Source organism: Macadamia integrifolia, chromosome 4 (genome assembly GCF_013358625.1).
Source record: "Macadamia integrifolia cultivar HAES 741 chromosome 4, SCU_Mint_v3, whole genome shotgun sequence".
NCBI classification, from domain to species: Eukaryota; Viridiplantae; Streptophyta; class Magnoliopsida; order Proteales; family Proteaceae; genus Macadamia; species Macadamia integrifolia.
Window position 1 is genome coordinate 19,886,710 of NC_056560.1, and position 19,882 is coordinate 19,906,591.

Sequence of the window (19,882 nt, forward strand, 5' to 3'; positions counted from 1 at the left end):
TGGTGGTGAGGGGGTCGTGGGAGAGGGTAAATTGATGAAGAGTGCATTAAAAGTTTTGTGAGAGACAATTATATGATTCATTAAAAAAGAAAAGAGCGTTTTGGCGTGTGCTGCCGACAATAGGACTTTCAACTCCTCTGGGCTGTTTTTCACCCTCCCCTTCTTATATTATTATTATTTCCGTCAGAGAGATGTTAGTGTCGGTGGAGAGAGAAGGGATTGCTTTGCTCAAGCCTCAATGTTCTCTCACTATGGGGTATCTTATTGGACGTTGTGGGGCCACAGCCCCATAGAATACTAAGGCCTTCTTTAACTCGCTTTCGTGTTTTTTTTTAACTTGTTATAAAAGGATTAGCCCACCACCCTAATAAAAACCCATTAAGCAATATAAGCCATATAATAAGTTGGTTTCCAATTATCTGATCTGTCCGGTTGGCTAGCCAGCCAATGGGGAGAGCGGAAGGAGCGAGGGTATATCAAGAGGAGAGAGATACTGAGAAAATGCCGGTGCAGCCTATGTGTGCTGCCCGCTCATTCTTAATGGGACTTAGAAATATCATTTTTGGAGTCCGGATCAAGTTCTCATGTGAGAATCATTATTGTACAGTATTTGATATGCATTTGTATCCTACTTAATTTAACTCCAGTCAAAATAAAGACCAATGAAAAGAAGAAAGAGATTAAATAAAATACAAGTGTAGATCAAACACCATACGAGAAAGATTCTTTTACGAGGACCATGTAATCACGTTTATCCCATTATTTAGTTCCTTCCATAGGTCCATAACTTATATTATTCACCCTTAAAGAAAAAAAAAATTATTGAAAGTGTTGTATACATCTAAACACATGAGAAAATGGAGCCCATCCTTGTTTCACTTTCCCATTTGGCTAGGCGTGTGCAACACTATCAGGGAGTGGGCAGTTCTCTGTGTGAATCATTTTTATATTTGTGAGTCATAAGACTCCTAACATAGAAATGGCGCCCAGTGGATTCCAAGGATTCCCATTGTCCATCTCATCTGATCCTGCAAGCTCCCCAAAAATTATGCAAGTCAGTGGTTTTAAGTGTAATGGGCGGTAAGTTAAGTTCACATATATATATTGGTTGATAAAAAGATTTTCTTATTGATGTTTTTCTTTGTTTAATTATATATATATATATAATATATATATATATATATATATGATTTAAAATTTTTTTTTATAGAGATAAAATCCTATCATTCACATATCTGCTTGGAAAGATGTTGGACAACTCTCGAAACTGATAAAGGGTAAGCAAAAATTTATAAAATCCCTTTTTTCCCTCTTACTTAAAAGAACTTTTAAACATAAACAATAAAAATTAAAAGAAGATTTTCATGTTTTAAATGCACCTCAGCTAAACATATATAAATATGAGATTAGATGAGACCCATATCCAATCAATCGGACAATTCTTGACTCTAAAATCCAGATCAGAGTGTTCTTAGGCCATCATGGTCTGGAGTAGTTAGTTTGCAGAGGCAGCAATACTACAAGAATCTGGTTTGTCCCATTCTTCAACAACTTGTATAAAAATAAATAAATAAATAAATAAAAATAAAAATAAATTATTTGCTTAATTATATATATTTGTAATAAGAAGATTTCATCAAGAAATTGGAGTATTGGAGGGACTAGTGGAAGCTGGAGGGTAGCCAGTCTCTTTCAGAGCAAGACTATGTTGTATGTTCTTCTGTGTGTCTAAGTGACAGTGGTGAACCAGCTCAATTCCTAGCTTTTACACCTTTGGACTCAAGCCAGAGTGATTGGTGGCAACGGCGTCGATAAGGTATTTCCCATTAGTAATGGCGTGAGAAAATGAGATTAGTATAAGTTTCATGAAAGGTTGGTGGGAATTTGTTGACCATGACGTACGAATCTGCAATTCAAAAGCCTTCTAATCTTTTTTATTTTTTTTTATCTTTTAAGATAATCAATAAAAGTCTTTTAAGATTGATAAGCTTCTTTTATGATCATGGCTAAACACATGTTGAACCAGTCCAACCCTGTCAATCCTATCATCCCATAAACCAACCAATCCCCTTCTGTTGACTTTTTTTTTTTTTTTTTTTAAGGTATGATATCTTGTATTCCGTGCTTGCATTAAAAAGTTGTAGCTGATTTGTTTTTTGTTAAGAGATCAAAGATCCCAAGATCCAAAGCCCATTTTGGTTGTTAATTTTCGTTATTAAGGTTTCAGCTTGCATTAGTGAGCAATAAGTCTTAACTTGATTTTGTTAAGAGGTCGAAGATATCTGGACCCCACTTTGCTCGTTAATATTCGTTACTAACTTTTTGGCAAGGTAGTGGGTCCATGGTGGGGTTCGAAGTAGTTGCTTCCGAAGAAATTCTTTTTAGGGCTTTATGGTATTTTGATAGATTACTCTTAAGTTTGTTTTGAGTTCTTAGCCCGTTTTGAAAATTGACCCGCTTTAATATGTTTTGGTGGCGACTCAAATGGGAAGTTTTCTAAGATCTATGATGGAAATAATGGAGCCTAGTGTTGATCTTGTATAGGGGTCTATGCCCCTGCGGTATGATTCGATCGGATCGATTGCGACCCGATGGGTTGACCCGCAACTTGGAGCATATAATGTACCGTTGTTTTGTTAAGCAAATCATTGTATTTTGTGAGGTTTTTCAAGCTAGGATTTCAAGTTTTCTTACCGCTGCTTAGGTGTAATCTTTCTTCTGCATAGTGAAACATTTTCTTATTCGCCCAAGAACTTAACACACCACACTGGTATGTGAACCTTGTTAAATCTCTGTCGTGCAAATTTTTTGCCTATTTATTTTCGTATTTCTTGATGTTTGGTATAACAATTACCTATATAGAGTTTCGTTATATATTTATAATGATATGTTTTTCTTTGCAATCAATATGAGAGAGATGTGAGGACAAGCGATTGTAACTCTATTCTCCATTGATAGTAAAATAGATCTCATCTTCGATGTAGAGAATCTTTTTGTTCGTTGTGTGATTTTACAACTTTCATTTGTCTTTTTTGCATTGTTTTAGATTCTTGTTCTCTACTGTTTTCAATTTAGAAAACACTTCAAAAAATAAATTAAACACCTCCAAGTCTCCAAGTCACCAACTCTCAATGTAATAGCCAAAACCGAAAGAGAATGTACTCAAAGCCCTAACCTAACCAAACCAGATCATGAACCAGAAGAAGAAAGAGAAGAAACTAACAAAGACTACCCTTTTGACTTCAGATCAGCCAATCTTCTACTCAACTCTTCAGAAAGAGAGATCATAGTCCCTTTCTCCTTGGGCACCAATCCCAGAGCCTGTTGATTACTAATAGTCCTAGCTTGAGGGAGCTTCAAGGACACCTCCAACCCATAATCATCAACCACCTGTTGCATCAAAGAACCCACCTCTCCTTCTGGTATGGACAAAGATGTAGTCCCTGCCATTGCCTTCTCAGTGAAGCTCCCCTGCACCACCATATTCACAAACACCTTCTCAAACCTATCCATAGTCTGTGAGATCTTCTCCATCTTCCCAATCGTCAATACCCCTTCAAGAGATTTCACAATTCCGCTCATTGACTTCTCCACGCTCTGCAAGTTGTTCTGACTCCCAAGCCTTGCAACTACTGAGTCAAGCCGTGATGCAAATCGCAGGTAATTGAGCTGTTCATTACGCTTGCGAATTGCATTCTGCGCGTAAATCCTTGCGCCGTCCATGTTTCCTTTCTCGATTGCCTTCTTCACTTTCGCCTTCTCGGATTTCTCTTCTTGTTCACACTTTTTTGCTTGCCTTACCAGTGATTTGGATGTAAGCTTCATGTTGAAGATCTGATCCATTAGCTTCTCCTTCCCCATTTTTGAAAACCCAAATCAAATCAGAAATTGTAATCGAAATTGGGCGTTGATGAGGAAGGAAATGAGGAAGGGTTTCAAAGATGAACAAATTCCGGGTTAGTAAACAGAGATGGAATCTGGTGTGGGATTTGATCAACGGTAAAAATATTCAAAAACAAATAATAGCCGTTGCCAATTCTAACGTTCGGTCTCTATTCTCGAAATGGCAAAGAGACCCACAAACTAGCCTTGGACGGACTGTTCTAGCCCCATGTTCACGTTAGGGAAATGCTAGCCGTACGTTGTGAGTAAGATTTATCTTATTGGTTTGGAGAATTTATTATCACTCTCCTACACTTGGCTATATTTATTCAAATTTTCCTACGTTTTACATTTTTACTGATATTCCCCTACTTTTTCATTTTTACATCTATTTCTTCCATGTTCTTTTTAAATACCTAGATTACCCTTCATTTTCACTTGTAACCTATTACGCTTTTTTCAAATTGATTGGTGCAAAACATGATTTGAACCAAACCATTTACAAGTTTTATCTCATCCAATCATCAAGGATACTGACAAAGCTAATTTGTCCTTAAATATATTATTTATTTATTATTATTTTTATTTTGTTTCAGCCAATCATCAAAGATATTGTTTATTTATTATTATTTTTTTTCTCATCCATCATCACTAATTTAGCAATCTATTTTTTTAACGATATTAGGTTGGTATCTGTCTAATCCAATCTAAGGATTAAAAAAAATAAAAAAACGTGTGGGTCCCGATTGGAACATATGATATCGATATAGATATAAATCGATACAAAATTATTCTTTTTTTCAATTTACAAATAACCATATGATTGGATGAGACAAAACTTATTAGTGGTTTGGTTCAAACCATGTTTTGAACCAACCAATTTAAAAAAAAATGTAATAGGCTACAAATGAAAAGAAAGAATAATCTGGGTATTTAAAAATAGCAGAGGAGAAAGTGATGTAAAAATAAAAAAGCATGAGAGTATCAATAAAAAAAATAAAAGGTAAGGGAATTTTAGTAAATATAGGCAAAGTGTAAGAGAGTGATAGTAAATTTCCCTATTAGTTTTAAGACTTGAAATGAAGCAACTAAGGTATCATTTTTCTTTTTGATTTTTACTTAATTAACAAAAATAATTAATGAAAATTATTTTTTATCAAGACATAAAAATGATTTGGTAATTATTTTATAAAAATGGTTTTTTGTGAGAAATAGTTTGGCATCTCTATATGCAAAATGGTTTTTTGAAAAAATAAGTGAAGAGATTCCCTTTACCCATATGCTTTAAAACTATCTTTCTCCACTCTAGAGTCTGGACAGAAGAAAAGAGGATAAGAGGTTTGAATTTCTAATTAACAAAGTAAATAACTACTTTATCCCTCCATATTGTGATTTTAAGCACGTGCTCATTAAAGTGCAGTGCAAAAATAACTAAAAATCACTTTTGGTCAAAACACATAAATGACTATTGATATCTTTTTGGTTTTTGTGTTTTATCAAAAAAATTTTTTTTTTTTAAATAGAAACAAACTTTATAAATAATACCAAATACAATTAAAACTATTTTTATGAAAATAAAATATAAAAAATGATACCAAAGAGGGCCTAAGTCCTATAGGAGAGCTTTACATAAGAACTCGAAAATCATGAACACTTCGCAATGTAAAAACATCTCCAATGGTGATGGGTTTGAGTCTCTAAGATTATAGCTATATCCTATGGTGAAATATGGGTCCTTGCAAATTGACCTTTAAGATGAAACAATCCCTTAGGATTGTTGGACTCATTTATTGGGTCAGATGTGAACACAAATTGTGCTCAATCAACAAAAAGAATGTAACTCATAAATCAGTGAGACACATGGTTTCAAGTATCGATATCGTATTGGTTGTATCAGTTGTATTGTATCAGTTGACACTGATCCTCGATTCTTAACTGATTCATATTGATTATCTGTATCGTTTATGGGGGTAAAACAACAAAAAAAAAGTACTATTTTTTTTTAGACAATGGAAAAAGTGATTGATACACATCGATGTAATCTGATCTATATCGATATTGTATCAGTATCGACTGAGACCAATATCTAACTCAAACACAAGGCAAATTAGAGAGAGCTTCCCCTTTGCACATGCATACAATCCTCTCTCACTCTGGCTCGCATTATGAGAGGGGATAAAGATTTTTCTTACCGCCTAGATAAGGATCTAGTACTCATAATAAATGTCTTCTTTTTTTTTTTAAGGAGATAATTGATTCAAATTGATAAGGTAGAGATCTTGATAGATCTTTGGGCATTTTTTTCTTATGAGAAAATAAATAAAGATGAATAAAATAAAATAAAATAAAAGAGTCCACAGTCACAGTTATAATCATTTTAAGCTTTTCATTCCTAGCTTTATTTGCTACATTATGAGTTTTGGGTAAGTTCAAAGGAACGTGTTAGGAAGACTAACACAACCAGCCCTATCTATGAGAATTAGAGGATGTTTAAGGAGGTTCAGATCCTTTTTGGCTAGATCTCAAACATTAATAAAAAATCATCACCTAAATTAGGATTTAGGACTCACACATATTAGCTCATGGGTTAAATTATTTATCTCCACCCCAAATTGGTCCAAATAGAGGTCGGATTCATGTTAAGTGTTAGGCATCTCGATCCATCTAATTAAATTGGACTTCAAACCAAAATAAAATTGAAAGAAAGAAAGGGACTCACCTCAATCTACCTGTGGTACATCGTTAGTATACTATATTTAAAGCATATAGATAGGAAACCCTAAGACTAAAACAACATTAAACCCTAAACTAATGTTAGAACATGTTGAAAAATACAAAAATGTCATTACTCATGCAAACATGGCAAACAAGGGATTCTATATTAGAAAAAATGGCAAACAAGATATAAACACATGCAAAAATTAAACACATGCTGAGTATAAGAACATGATAAACAGATAATAAATATGACAAAAGTCAAAGAAAAACTTAAGAAATTCATGTACATATGAAAAGAAAAGACCAGAACACCTCTAAACTAAGAAAGATACAAGTAGAAAAAACATTAAAAAAGAAAAAAAAAGAAAAAAAAAAGAGGATGACCATAGAAAACAATGAAGAGAACTTTTGAAAAACATCAACTAAACATGAAAATCATCCATGGGAACATTTTGGAAGTTTTGGAAAACCAAAAATCAAACCTTAAACATGAAGAACAATGTGGTGAAATTCGAAAGCCAAAAACATAGGTTTTAAATTTGTAGATTTATATTAAAAAAAGAAAAGTCTTGGATATTGTTACAATGCCTAGTATTTCAAAATTACCCCAGATTTTATGAAAATTTTCGTCGGATAAACCTTCGAAAAGTTTTGCTTCTAGTGGTGTTTTAGTCATAAGATATTTGCAACAGACATTATTTTGAGCTCAACGAGCTCTCATCCTCCTCTCCGGCTTAATTGACAGTAACTTGTTAAAATGGCTATGTCGCTATGAGGGACGAAATAAATCGTTGGAACTGCAAATCGAACTCCTAAAGCAGCGTTGATGGCGTCTCTTCCTTTCACACACTCAGTTCCATTAACCAGGTATTTGCTTCTTCTCTTAATTTATTGTTTTTCCATTCTTATTATGAGTTTTTTCGTGTGAGTGGAATATCTTTTAGAATCAACGGCAAATATTCCGGCCTTTTTCATTTTCATCTTCCCTCTGCAGTCTAATTATGGGCTTCTATGATTTTTCCCTCTTTTCATCGGCTTTTTAGGCTGGTAATATTTGAATCTGCGTGAACAGAGTTCATTTGTTTTTCCTGTTTCTGAGTTTAAAATTATGAATAATGAGAAAAATGGAATAACCATCTTGGAATCACGATATTCGAAGACTATGTGAATTCTACATCTGAAAGACCCCGTTCCCTGCATGATTGAGAAGCAAAATGGATATGGTTTTCTAATTTTCCCTAAAAATGAACTTTTCAATTCGTGTAGCTGTTGATTTTCTTCCTTTATAGCAAGCGAATCAGTGGATTTTTCTTAGGGGGGATATGTTTTCAAGTTCTTGTTTGGATATAAACTATGGAAATCTGGGAATGCAAGGAAAAACTTTTGAGACCATTAAGATATTACATGAAACTCTGATTACTTGACTTTGTCTCTTTGATTGTTCAGGTGGCTCTCGAATTGGTCCATTCTATCCCCACCAATCTCTATTCAGCTTCAGGGTTTTAGATTGCGGAAGTTGGGTCTTACAGCTGGTGCATCTAAGAAAAATTCTGTAGAGTCCACAGTCCAAGAGGCACTGAATGAAGGAGGAAATACCATTAAAAAAGCTTCAAGGACTTCTAAACGAGCTCCTAAGAAAAACACAAAGAAGGCAGAGCCTGAGACTCCAGATGAGATTTCCATTGTGGATGGTGTTGTTTCACAAGAAGAAAGCTCCAATCCATTTGATTCAAATGGAGCTTCAACAAAAACCCCAAGAAGAGGCCGAAAGAAAGGTACAACCCAATTTCCGCCTTGTGGGAAAATCCTTTCATTTTTTGTTCCATCTTTTCCATTTCACGCTCTTCCCAAAAGTCTATGATCTTATGGGTATGTATCTGGCTCATAACCCCTTGATCTGCAGCTGTCAGTGTATCTACTATCTCAGAAGAGGAGAGCGTTGATAAGAAGGTGGACAGACGAAGGAAGACTAGAAAGAAGATTGATGATTTAGAGGGCCAAGGCATAGAAGTAGAAAACAGTGACCATCAGAGACATACTTCCATTAAAAACATTGAGGAAGAAAAGGAGGAAGACCTCGAATTTGACATAGATGCAGGGGAAGATATTAGCTTTACCTATGGGTGGCCCCCTTTAGTGTGTTGCTTTGGAGCTGCTCAACATGCTTTCATACCCTCTGGAAGGCCAGCCAACAGACTTATTGACCATGAGATCCATGAAAGCATGAAAGATGCATTGTGGGCCCCAAACAAGTATATAAGGGCACCTGGTGGGCCTTCAAGTAATGTTGCCCTGGCACTTGCCAGCTTGGGTGGCCGGGTTGCTTTCATGGGGAAGCTTGGGGATGATGATTATGGCAAAACCATGCTATACTATTTGAATGTCAACAACGTCCAGACCCGTTCAATTAGTATAGACAGTAGAAAATTTACAGCTGTATCACATATGAAAATTAGTAAGCGTGGTGCATTGAGAATGACTTGTGTCAAGGCATGTGCTGAGGATTCTTTATCCAGATCTGAGATCAACATCGATGTGCTGAAAGAGGTAAAACACTTTATTTTGAAAAAAAAAGTTCGTACATATTATTTTTTCTCCTTGTTTTTGTGGATAATCTAGTTTGAACTTAGTTTTTGCAATTATCAATTTGTATCAACAGTATCTGTCTAAATCTTTCTTCTATTCTTCACCTTCCATAAGAAATTAACTCTCTTCTAAAGTGGGAGAATTCATCTGAAAAACAGAACCAAAGAAAGAAATTTGTGAAAGTTGTAGATAAGAACTAGCACAAATAGAAAACAATTCAAATATAAGATGTTGATATGATTATTTCAGTGCGAAGAATATAATACAAGCATTTATGGGTTTATTGGGGATACCGGTAAGGATTAAAATGAGAATTTTTCTTGAGTGAAAGATGAATTGACCTCTTAAATAATGAGAATACCTCTTGGAGAAGTTAATAAAAAGACTAACCTAGAAGACTAATTACATTCAGTCTTCAAAACTTCAGTCTTTAGAACTCCAGGCCCAAGCTATAATGGAACTTGAGAGAATCCAAAGCATAGTTGTCACGATGTTAGGCATTGGAGGAGGTAAAAAAACCAATACGACATCAAGAAGGTGTGAAGGCGTTGCCTATGCAACCAAGACACTCTTCTAGCAAAAGGCGCCCGGATGCCTAGGCGACACCTTGACAACTATAATCCAAAAGGATATCCTATGCAAATCAGGCAACACCAAGAAAGATCACCTTGATTGATTGGAGGAGTACCATTGCAGAGGGACTAAAGTTTCTTGGTTTGGGAAGAAAGAAAATTATCCTTGCTTGCAAGTGGCTCTAGAGATTCCCAAGCGGATGAAGCCTCTGGTGCGGTGATTTAATCTAATCATGGCTATAAGAAGAGGGCCACATTAGCATAGAGGCCAGTTAGATCTTTTGTTCTGTCGGAAAGTATTAGTCACATTTTGCATCCTTCCCTCAGTCACATTAGGAGGTTAAGATAAAATTTTAGGAGGAGACCTACAGCAGGATCCTTGTATCCTTGGTCCAAATTTCTCATCTCTACTATCTGACATTCCATAAGAATAAGATTGTTTCTCAATATGTGAGCTGTTTTTCTTGCAGCTTAGGATTCAGCTTCATAGGCACTAGAAAGGTGATGAAATCAAGGATATTGAATCTGTCATTCATCATTTAAAGGTGGTAACTGCTCACTTTTTGGTGAGGATGCTATTATAGGGATCGGGAAGCATAAAAGTAGGTTTCTTCCAAATCCTTTTTCTGGAATTTGCATTCTTCCAATGATAGGTTGGCTTGTTTTCTTGTAAAATTTTGTGTAGGCCCCTGGCATCTCTTCAATGTAGAGGTTGTGGCTAGGAAATGGTCTGTTACAATCCCAGATTCTTGTAATCATAACCAGAAAAACTGAAAAAAGAGGAGAAGAAAGAGGAGAGAGGAGAGATCGATAGCAGTCCCAAAATAGAGAACAGCCTGCAATCAGTCTAGAATAAGTCTGATCGCAGGTCACTTTGATATATATATATATATATATATATATAACACAAAAATATATCCCCAATTACAATCCTGCCCCTCACATAAGGAGGTTTAACCCGAAAACATAAAATAGAACCCAATAGGACCAATATGCCCTTATCGGGCTCAAGGAATTAGCGCTAATCCCTTATCGGGATTAGCGATATTCTCAACACTCCCCCTCAAGCTGGAGCATACACATCTCCCATGCTCAGCTTGGTACAACCATTGCGAAAACTAGGGGCAAACAAAGACTTAGTGAATATGTCAGCTAACTGATCCGTTGACGGAACAAATGGAGTCTTAATCAGCCTCTTCAGAACAGCATCACGAACAAAATGGCAATCCACTTCTATGTGTTTGGTCCTCTCATGGAAGACCGGATTACTAGAAATGTAAACTGCAGCTTCGTTGTCACAATACATCTTCATTGGCTTGGTCACTGGAAATCCCAATTCCAAGAGTAATGACCGCAGCCACATCAACTCAGCAGTGGTATGAGCCATAGCTCTGTACTCTGCTTCTGCACTAGACTGGGCAATAGTAGTCTGCTTCTTGCTACGCCACATAATAAGATTACCTCCAACAAAGGTACAGTATCTAATAGCAGATCTCCGATCACCAACAGAGCCAGCCCAATCAGCATCAGAATACCCCACTAGTTCCATATGTTGATTAGGACGATAAATCAACCCTTTTTCGGGGGCACCTTTTAGATAGCGAAGAACACGAACAACAACGTCCTAATGTGCTTTCTGAGGAGACTACATGAACTGACTAAGAACTCCAACAACAAAGGAAATGTCAGGACGAGTCACAGTGAGGTAAATCAGCTTGCTAATCAAACTCCTGTACTGATGTACATCCTGGAGGGGTTCACCATCATCAACACCAAACTTTTGGTGAGGATCCATAGGGATATCAACGGGTCTTGATACAAGCATCCTAGTGTCAGATATAAGATCTACCACATACTTCATTTGAGACAGACTGATCCCTTTCTTGCTGCGGATTACCTCAATCCGAAGGAAATAATGAAGTTGGCCTAGGTCTTTTGTCTGAAAATGGTGCTAGAGATGATCTTTTACTTCAGACATTCTTGCCTCATCATTACCAGTCAGAATAATATCATCAACATATACTACTAACACCACCAGCTTATCATCTCTGCAATGAACAAACATAGAATGATCAAAATAACACTGAAAAAAACCACAACTATGGTAGCACTGAACTTGTCAAACCATGCCTGAGGAGACTGTTTAAGACCATAGATAGCCTTGTGTAATCGACACACACGACCTGTACTCTCCCCGTAAGCAACATACCCTGGAGGTTGCTCCATATACACCTCTTCCTGTAGATCACCATACAAGAAGGAATTCTTGATGTCCAACTGAAATAAAGGCCAATCAAAGTTGACAGCAAGAGAAATAAGAAGACAAACAGAATTCAGTCTAGCAACCGGGGAGAAGGTCTCAAAGTAATCAACACCATATGTCTGAGTATACCCCTTAGCAACTAGACGGGCCTTCAACCGCTCAACAGAGCCATCAGAATGATATTTAACAGTGTACACCCATCGACACTTCACCAGGTCTTTACCAGGAGGTAAATTTACCAGACTCCAGGTACCACGACTCAAGAGAGCATCCATTTCTACATCCATGGCAGTCTTCCATCCAGGGATACATAGGGCCTCAATATGGGTACGGGGAATAGGGTTATTGGAAAGAGATAGGGCAAGACCATGGATGGGAGAGGCAAGATGAGATAAAGACACAAAGTTATCAATAAGGTACACAACCATGGATTTTTTAGTGCAAGAACGTGTACCTTTCCTGTGCGCAACTGGTAAGTTATCAGGCTGAGGAGGAAGAGGAGCTTCACCAGAGGAAAGCGGTAGTAGAAGGAGTGAAGCATCTTTAGTAATTACCTCGCCACTTAGCTGTCCAATATTCTTTCTGCGCTGATAAACTTGTAGAGGAGGTGATTCAATGGCACTAGGAGCATCAGGGAAGGGTATAAGTGAGGGTATGGGTGGAGGAGATGGAGAAGACCACTCTATACTAGACGAGGACACTGGAGGAGGGTAGAATGATGTACCTTCAAAGAAGGTCAAATCGGCACTAAAAAAGTTCCTGTGTGTAGTACATAACACTTATACCATTTCTGAGTACGAGAATAACCCAAAAAAATACATTTAGTAGATCTAGGAGACATCTTATTAACTTGCACATGCAAATTATAGACAAAACACACACTCAAAAACTCGTGGAGGAACAGAAAAACTCGGTAAATTAGGGAACATAACAGAGAAGGGAGATTTGTCTGAAAAAATAGACGATGGCATGCGGTTATTCAAATGACATATAGTTAAAACTCCATCACATCAAAAGTTCTTAAAAGCATGCATATGAAACATAATGGCATGGGCAACCTCAAGGAGATGCCGATTCTTGCGCTCTGCTACTCCATTTTGTTGTGGAGTATGGGCACAACTAGTTTGATGTATCATCCCATGAGTATCACAAAAATCAGAAATATCAGTTTGAGTATATTCTAAAGCATTATCAGACCGAAATTTTTTAATAGGAATGTCAGACTGAGTCTTTATTTCATTATAGAACTTGTGAAAAACATGTAAAAATTTAGATCTGTCCTTTAACATGTACAACCATGTAAGGTGATGATTATCCACAAATGTCACAAAATACCGAAACCCAAATCTATTACTGACTCTGTAAGGACCTTATACATCAGAATGGACTAAAGAAAATAAAGACGGACTACGAGACACAGAGCGAGATGGGACTGACACACGGTGATGTTTCCCCAACTCACAAGCCTCACACTCTAACCTAGGGACAGACCTAAAACTAGGAAATAAAAGCTGCAACCTAGAAAGCGACAAATGACCTAAAGGGCAATGCCATTGGAAGGGAGTCACGTCTCCAACAATAGTAGCAGCAGCAGAAGAGGTAGGACAGCTGTTGTTGAGGTAATATAACCCATCCTTTTCACGCCCTCCACCAATCGTCTTCCTTGTGTGAAGATCCTGAAAGACACAGTATGAGGGAAAGAATATTACTGAGCAATTTAATGAACTAGTTAATTGACTCATAGAGAAAAGACTTAATGGAATTTGAGGAACATGTAAGACAGAGAATAAGTTTATGGATGGGGTAGTGAGATAGAACCATGACCTAGAATCGGTGTGGAAGCACCATTAGCAAGAATACCAGAGGTAGAACTGGTACTAGAAGAGAAGTCCTTAAAAAGAGATGACTTACCGGTCATATAAGCAGAAGCACTTGAATCAATGATCCAGGGGGTAGATGTAGTGGTAAGAAGGGTTGATGTACCTGTGTGGGCTAGGGTGGCAGCGGATGTAGATGCACCATTAGATGTATTAGAGGATGCCTCAAGAGTGTGCAAGCGCCAGAGCAACTGATTGATGTCATCGCGCAGACTAGTAGAGGAATCTCTTGAAGAAGGTATAGGTTTAGTAGCAACTGAAGACACTGTGTCAATACCATCATCCGACAATACATGATTGGCTAACTGGGTTGCCCACTCTGGCTTGCCATGCTTTGCCTAGCAAGTCTCAATAGTATGGTTGGGCTTCCCACAATAGGTGCACTGCCGAGCTGCACGATCAAAGGGCTGTCCACTAGAACCTCAACCAGCGGGCCCATGTCCTCCCCCACGACTGCGACCATTGCCACGGTTAGCAACAAAAGCAGAGTTGTCTTTGGGAGACTGATCAGGTTTGGTCCCTTTACTACCTTCAGATCATTATTCAGACCAGCCAAAAAACTTGGAGACAAAAAACTCATTACGCTGAGCCTTCAGCTTGTCAATATCAGTGGTTAAGGGCTAGAAAACATTCAGTTCTTCCACCATTCTCCTAAATGTACTGTAATACTCCGAAAGGGATTTGTCAGACTGGCGAAACTGAAACAGTTTCTCATAAATATCATAAATTCTTGTCATGTTCTTTTCCTGAGAGTATGTTTCCCGCAAATCATCCCATACTCCCTTTGCAGTAGAATGAAACATGACATTGGCAGCCACATCTGGTTCCATACTGTTCCATAACCAGATTAAAATTAAGGCATTCTCCTTCATCCAGTCATTATGACCAATGTTTGAGGATGTAGGAGGATCAGAAGTGGTATACTTGAGTTTTCCCTTAGCCGTCAGGTATACCTTTACCGACTGAGCCCAAAGTAGGTAGTTGGAGCTTCCCTTGAGCTTGGCAGAAGTAATCTGGACATTAACATTGTCCGAGGCAGAAGATGCAGTAGTAGAGCTATTAGACTTGGTCTCAGCCATGAAAAACCAGATGAGGGAACCAGCAAGCAATAATAGAAATATCCAAATACGGAACAAACACCAATCAGATCTTCAAATATCTGAAAACCAGCAGCCAGCGCAGGACGCAACACCGAAACCGGTTTTTTTTTTTTTTTTTTTTTTTTTGAGTATGACGCTGCTGTTGGGGTCGATTCTGCCTGAGGATGAGGACAAGTCAACTTCAAAACACTAGCCGCATAGGGAGGCAAAACAGTGGACAGCAGCAATTTCAATATCAAAAGCAAATAAGCCCACAAACAGGGGCAGCAGCAATACACAATGCAGAACCAGGGGTAGCAGCCATATAAAAGCAGAAGGAGCAGTCTCGACTTCAACCAGTACACATCCAAATCAAGTAGTAGTCGTAAAGTGACCTAGTTGTCTTTATATCATGATAACTAGGCCAAAAACAGGTATTAGATGCAGCAAAAGGTGGCTGCGCACCAGAGAAGAGTAGCGCAAGGAGAAAATCAGCAGATGTTGATTAAAAAAAAACTTGGTTTGATTACACGAGCTCTGATACCTGTTACAATCCCAGATTCTTGTAATCACAACCAGAAAAAACTGAAAAGAGAAGAAGAAGAAGAGGAGAAGAAAGAGAAGAGAGAGGAGAGATCGATAGCAGTCCCAAAATAGAGAACAGCCTGCGATCAGTCCAGAATAACTGATCGCAGGTCACTTTGATATATATAACACAAAAATATATCCCCAATTACAATACTGCCCCTCACATAAGGAGGTTTAACCCTAAAACACAAAATAGAACCCGATAGGACCAATATGCCCTTATCGGGCTCAAGGAATTAGCGCTAAGCTAATCCCTTGATATTCTCAACATGGTCCACAAGAAATTGACCTCATATGACATGGGAATTTCCTTTTATGTTATGGGATGGCTGAAAACTTCATCCTCCCATGTATTATATGATGACACATAATTTTTAAAATCAAGTAATGTATTTGACCAGAGTGAGCATGAGTTCAAGCAAAAAGTTCAGAAAATGTATGAAGCTGGCAGGTCCCCCCCCCCTTTTTTTCAATTTTGTTCTCTGCTTCTATTACTTTTAGGCCTAAAGAGGATGTGGGTTACTTCCTTCCATGATAAGAGGAATCTCCTTCCAGATGTTTGGCCTTGTGCTTGGCAGATGGGGGATTCTAGCGACCATTTCTTCATTCACTTCACTTGGATAGGGGAGTTTGAATCCATCGTGTCTGACTTTTTTTTTAGTGTGAACTATGTTTCCAATGTGTAACATTTGACTTCATCTGGATTCTGGACATAGTGCAACTTTTTCCAAGAGGGAATATTTTCTGCAGATTTTTTTCCTTGACGATATTTTGGTTTGTCTAGGACAAACATAGCTACAGGGATTTCTGAGATAAAGACAGTGGTCACATAAGGAGATAATCTACCTCATTAGCATTAGAGTAGTTATTCATATGCATCTGATATACGCGATTATTCAATACTTTAGGGTGCTAATGATTTCTGCATCAAGGGAGGCAGAGATTATTGTTTTTATGGTCTCCACTTCCAGAAAATGTCACAGTACGTGGTGATGGCTACTCCGTGGGGTTGCTTGCTCCATCAGGCATCTGGGGATTGTTTTTTAGGGATGGTCTAGGGATGATGATTTGGTTTTACTCGCCCTATTTGGATGGAAGACTTACTAAACCTAAGACCATTTATGCGCCTTTGGATGGAGGAATTTTGAAATTCATAGATGATCAGATGGCCTCGATGGAGTAAATAGGTCCCTGGGGGCTCTTGTCATTTTGTCATTCTAGCTACCTTACAAACATGTCATTTCAATGGAGCCAGAATTTTTTTTGTGTGTAATCGAAAACAGCAGAAGGAAACATGTCAACATTAGCTTATTTTGTGCTGATTCAGTTAGGTTTGGGGCAGGAGAGTTTTGTTTATTTTGCTTACTTGCCTTAGTTGATCAGGTTTTGCTGTAACTGGCTATGTGCTTTTCTCCTTTCTTTCTTTCCTCACTTGTACCATACCTACTGTTCTCTTCTTTTCTATTGCTCTTCATTAGTAATAAAGATATAAATCCAATATAAATAATGAGAATAGTAAAAAATAATGTTTATAATAATAGCCAGAATAATAATGCATGAATATTATAAAAGGCCATGGAATCAATAAATAGTTCTAAATCAAATTTCCAGCATGTGTCTGACATGTGATGTACAGTTTAACACTACCAAATTCAAGAAGATAGGAGTGCCCTTCCCACAGTTGCATTGGTTTTGGCATGTAAAAGTCTTATGGGTGGGATTCCCTGAATGGTAGGTCATGAGACTTTGCATATGCTACACATAATACCTCCTGTGCTGGTAAATGCCCTTGTTATCTTGTTATCCCAGCATATGACCTTCATCTGATCACTTTATTATTAAGAGGTTCCTCATTAGTTTGTAGAAGAACCTAACATCCTAGTAGTTATGTCTATCTTAGATTATTCATAGACCATTTTTTTTTTTTACCTATTTGCCAAATTAAGCGATCATGAAACCATTTGATACTCATGTAGGCAAAGATGTTCTACTTCAACTCATCATCCCTGCTTGACCAAGACATGAGATCAACTACGCTTCAAGCCATCAAGATCTCCAAGAAATTGGGTGGGGTCATCTTCTTTGATCTAAATCTTCCCTTGCCACTTTGGCAGTCTGGGGAGGAAAGCAAGAAGTTCATACAGCAAGCATGGAATCTTGCCGACATTATCGAGGTTACAAAGCAGGAACTGGAATTTCTTTGTGGGATCAAGCCCTCTGAGAACTTTGATACCATGGACAATGCTAGGTCTAAGTTTCTCCATTACAGACCAGAAGTAGTTGCATCACTTTGGCATGAAAATCTCAAGGTTCTGTTTGTGACTAATGGGACTTCTAAGATACACTACTATACAGAGAAGGATAATGGTGCAGTCCTTGGAATGGAGGATGCACCAATTACTCCCTTCACTAGTGATGTGTCAGCATTGGGTGATGGGATTGTTGCAGGTAAATTATCAATAGTCTATTAATCATTAAAGAAATATCTATTTGCTTATTGTTCTAGCAAAAAAAGAAATTTTCTTTTTCCCATTGCCAATATCTGTCCTCTTCAATAGATAGTTCTTATGTGGAGAGGATAGTATTTCTAGGGTCACATTGTCACTCCATACAAGGTTTACCAAGCAATATTACTGCATTTGGAATCAGACTCAATTATATAATTCATCATACAGTTGTACCTGTGTGGTGCATTTGCATTTGCATTATAGGTGCAAGGGAGCAACAAAGTGAAAATGACTGCTTCCTCAATTTTTATATTTAAATATAAATGCGTATATAAGTTGTATCCCTCTTTCCCCCTTCTTCTTTATTTAGCCTTTTTCAATTCATAGAACTAGAATTGTGCTTGTAGTCATGAGTTTTACTTTGTTTCCAGCTCTATTGAGAATGTTGACAGTCCAGCCACACCTCATTACTGACAAAGGGTACCTAGAGCACACAATCAAGTATGCCATTGATTGTGGGGTCATAGACCAATGGAAGCATAGCCGTATATGTGGCTTCCCTCCTAAAGAAGGGATGGAAGAAGAAGAGGTATCTGATCCTGATGGCATAAGATCGATAAGTGAAGTGGAATACCGCACATTGAATCCTGAAGGGGTCTCTGATCCTGATGATAGCATAAGATCGAGTACAGATATGGAATACCGCACATTGAATCCTGTAAGTTGATAGAGATGTTCATCTGAATTCAGGCTCTCTTCTTGTTGTAGTTTAGGGTTCACAGGCTGGGAGCTTTGAATCCCCTGTAAAGAAAATGAGTGCCTTCAGTCTTTTTTCATCTCATAGTCCATTGTAGAACTGCAATTTTGGAGTGTATGAATAGTGGAATTGGTAATCAAATCATGAAACTGCAATGAATGACCCAATGACATGCTTCTCCCTTTTCTCCTAGGCTCTTGCTGCTAGTGAATTAGTTCACAATTAATTCCTAGGTTTTGAAACCCATGTTTAGGGTATGAATCTCCTTTGACTTTACCAGCTTACAAGTTGGCGTATTCAAGTTCTACACTTCTACCTGACACTGGAGTTGTTTAGATTGTAACTCCTCTCCCATTACATATTAATTTTATATCCACAACATCCACAATGAATAATCATTGTCGAAACTGGGCACTCCAGGATGAGAAGGTTAGTTGCCATCATATTATCTTCGCATGGCTGTTTTGCTACTGATCGATAATGAAAGCAATTAAGATAGTTCTTTCGTAAGTTTTTTTAATGGACCGATATTATTTAAGTTAGTAGAGGGCAGGGCTTGACGCAATGGTAAGATTGCTCTATTACGACCTAGTGGTGTAGTGGGTTCGAATCAGGAAACAACCTCTTTATGAAGCAGGGGTGAAAAACTGTTTACAATTTTGTAAAACTATTGTATTGTAACTAAGTTTGAGTTTGTTATGATTCCATATCAGTTATATGGGTACTGATCCCATAATTAAATCCAAAGGGAATTGATGTCGATTGATATGGTCTTGAATCTCCTCACCTTGTAAGCCAAATTTATAAGGTTGAGTTCTAAAGCACTATGCTCTCATTGTAACTTAACGCAAATTTTATTTTTGCATTTAACCCCTTCCGTTTGAAAACAACAAATCTGATCAAAGTAGCAGACGCATGAACAAAGAAAAATTCTAGTCTTCATTTCATGAAAATGATTCTCTATATATGAACAAAGAAGGCCTAAATTTTCCCAACAAAAACAACTGCACTTCGAATGAGACTAACTTCCTCTCTTCACATCAATTCCTGAAAGAGACCAACGCTGCAGCTACAGAGAACCTTTGGCTTAAGGCCCCCTCATTTTTTGGCCTT

General features: G+C 37.6%; 2 protein-coding genes across 2 annotated transcripts; one reads left to right on the forward strand and one right to left on the reverse strand.

Moving 5' to 3' along the window:
• Positions 1-3,110: 3,110 nt before the first annotated feature.
• Positions 3,111-3,993, reverse strand: LOC122076966 (ESCRT-related protein CHMP1B-like). The gene has a single exon (XM_042642646.1). The coding sequence runs from the start codon at positions 3,859-3,861 to the stop codon at positions 3,229-3,231; it is 633 nt and encodes a 210-aa protein (XP_042498580.1). The 5' UTR covers positions 3,862-3,993; the 3' UTR covers positions 3,111-3,228.
• A 3,294-nt stretch (positions 3,994-7,287) lies between these two features.
• Positions 7,288-18,936, forward strand: LOC122075258 (fructokinase-like 2, chloroplastic). The gene is made up of 5 exons (XM_042640220.1): positions 7,288-7,467; positions 8,047-8,375; positions 8,504-9,147; positions 17,542-18,013; positions 18,444-18,936. The coding sequence occupies exons 1-5, from the start codon at positions 7,427-7,429 to the stop codon at positions 18,737-18,739; spliced, it is 1,782 nt and encodes a 593-aa protein (XP_042496154.1). The 5' UTR covers positions 7,288-7,426; the 3' UTR covers positions 18,740-18,936.
• Positions 18,937-19,882: the final 946 nt, after the last annotated feature.

Bases quoted from the DNA above. Each gene is read 5' to 3' on its own strand.
- LOC122076966 (XM_042642646.1), bottom strand. From the start codon at position 3,861: ATGGGGAAGGAGAAGCTAATGGATCAGATCTTCAACATGAAGCTTACA.
- LOC122075258 (XM_042640220.1), top strand. From the start codon at position 7,427: ATGGCGTCTCTTCCTTTCACACACTCAGTTCCATTAACCAG. The intron at 7,468-8,046 runs GTATTTGCTTCT...TTGATTGTTCAG, and splicing joins CACTCAGTTCCATTAACCAG to GTGGCTCTCGAATTGGTCCA. The intron at 8,376-8,503 runs GTACAACCCAAT...CTTGATCTGCAG, and splicing joins AAGAAGAGGCCGAAAGAAAG to CTGTCAGTGTATCTACTATC.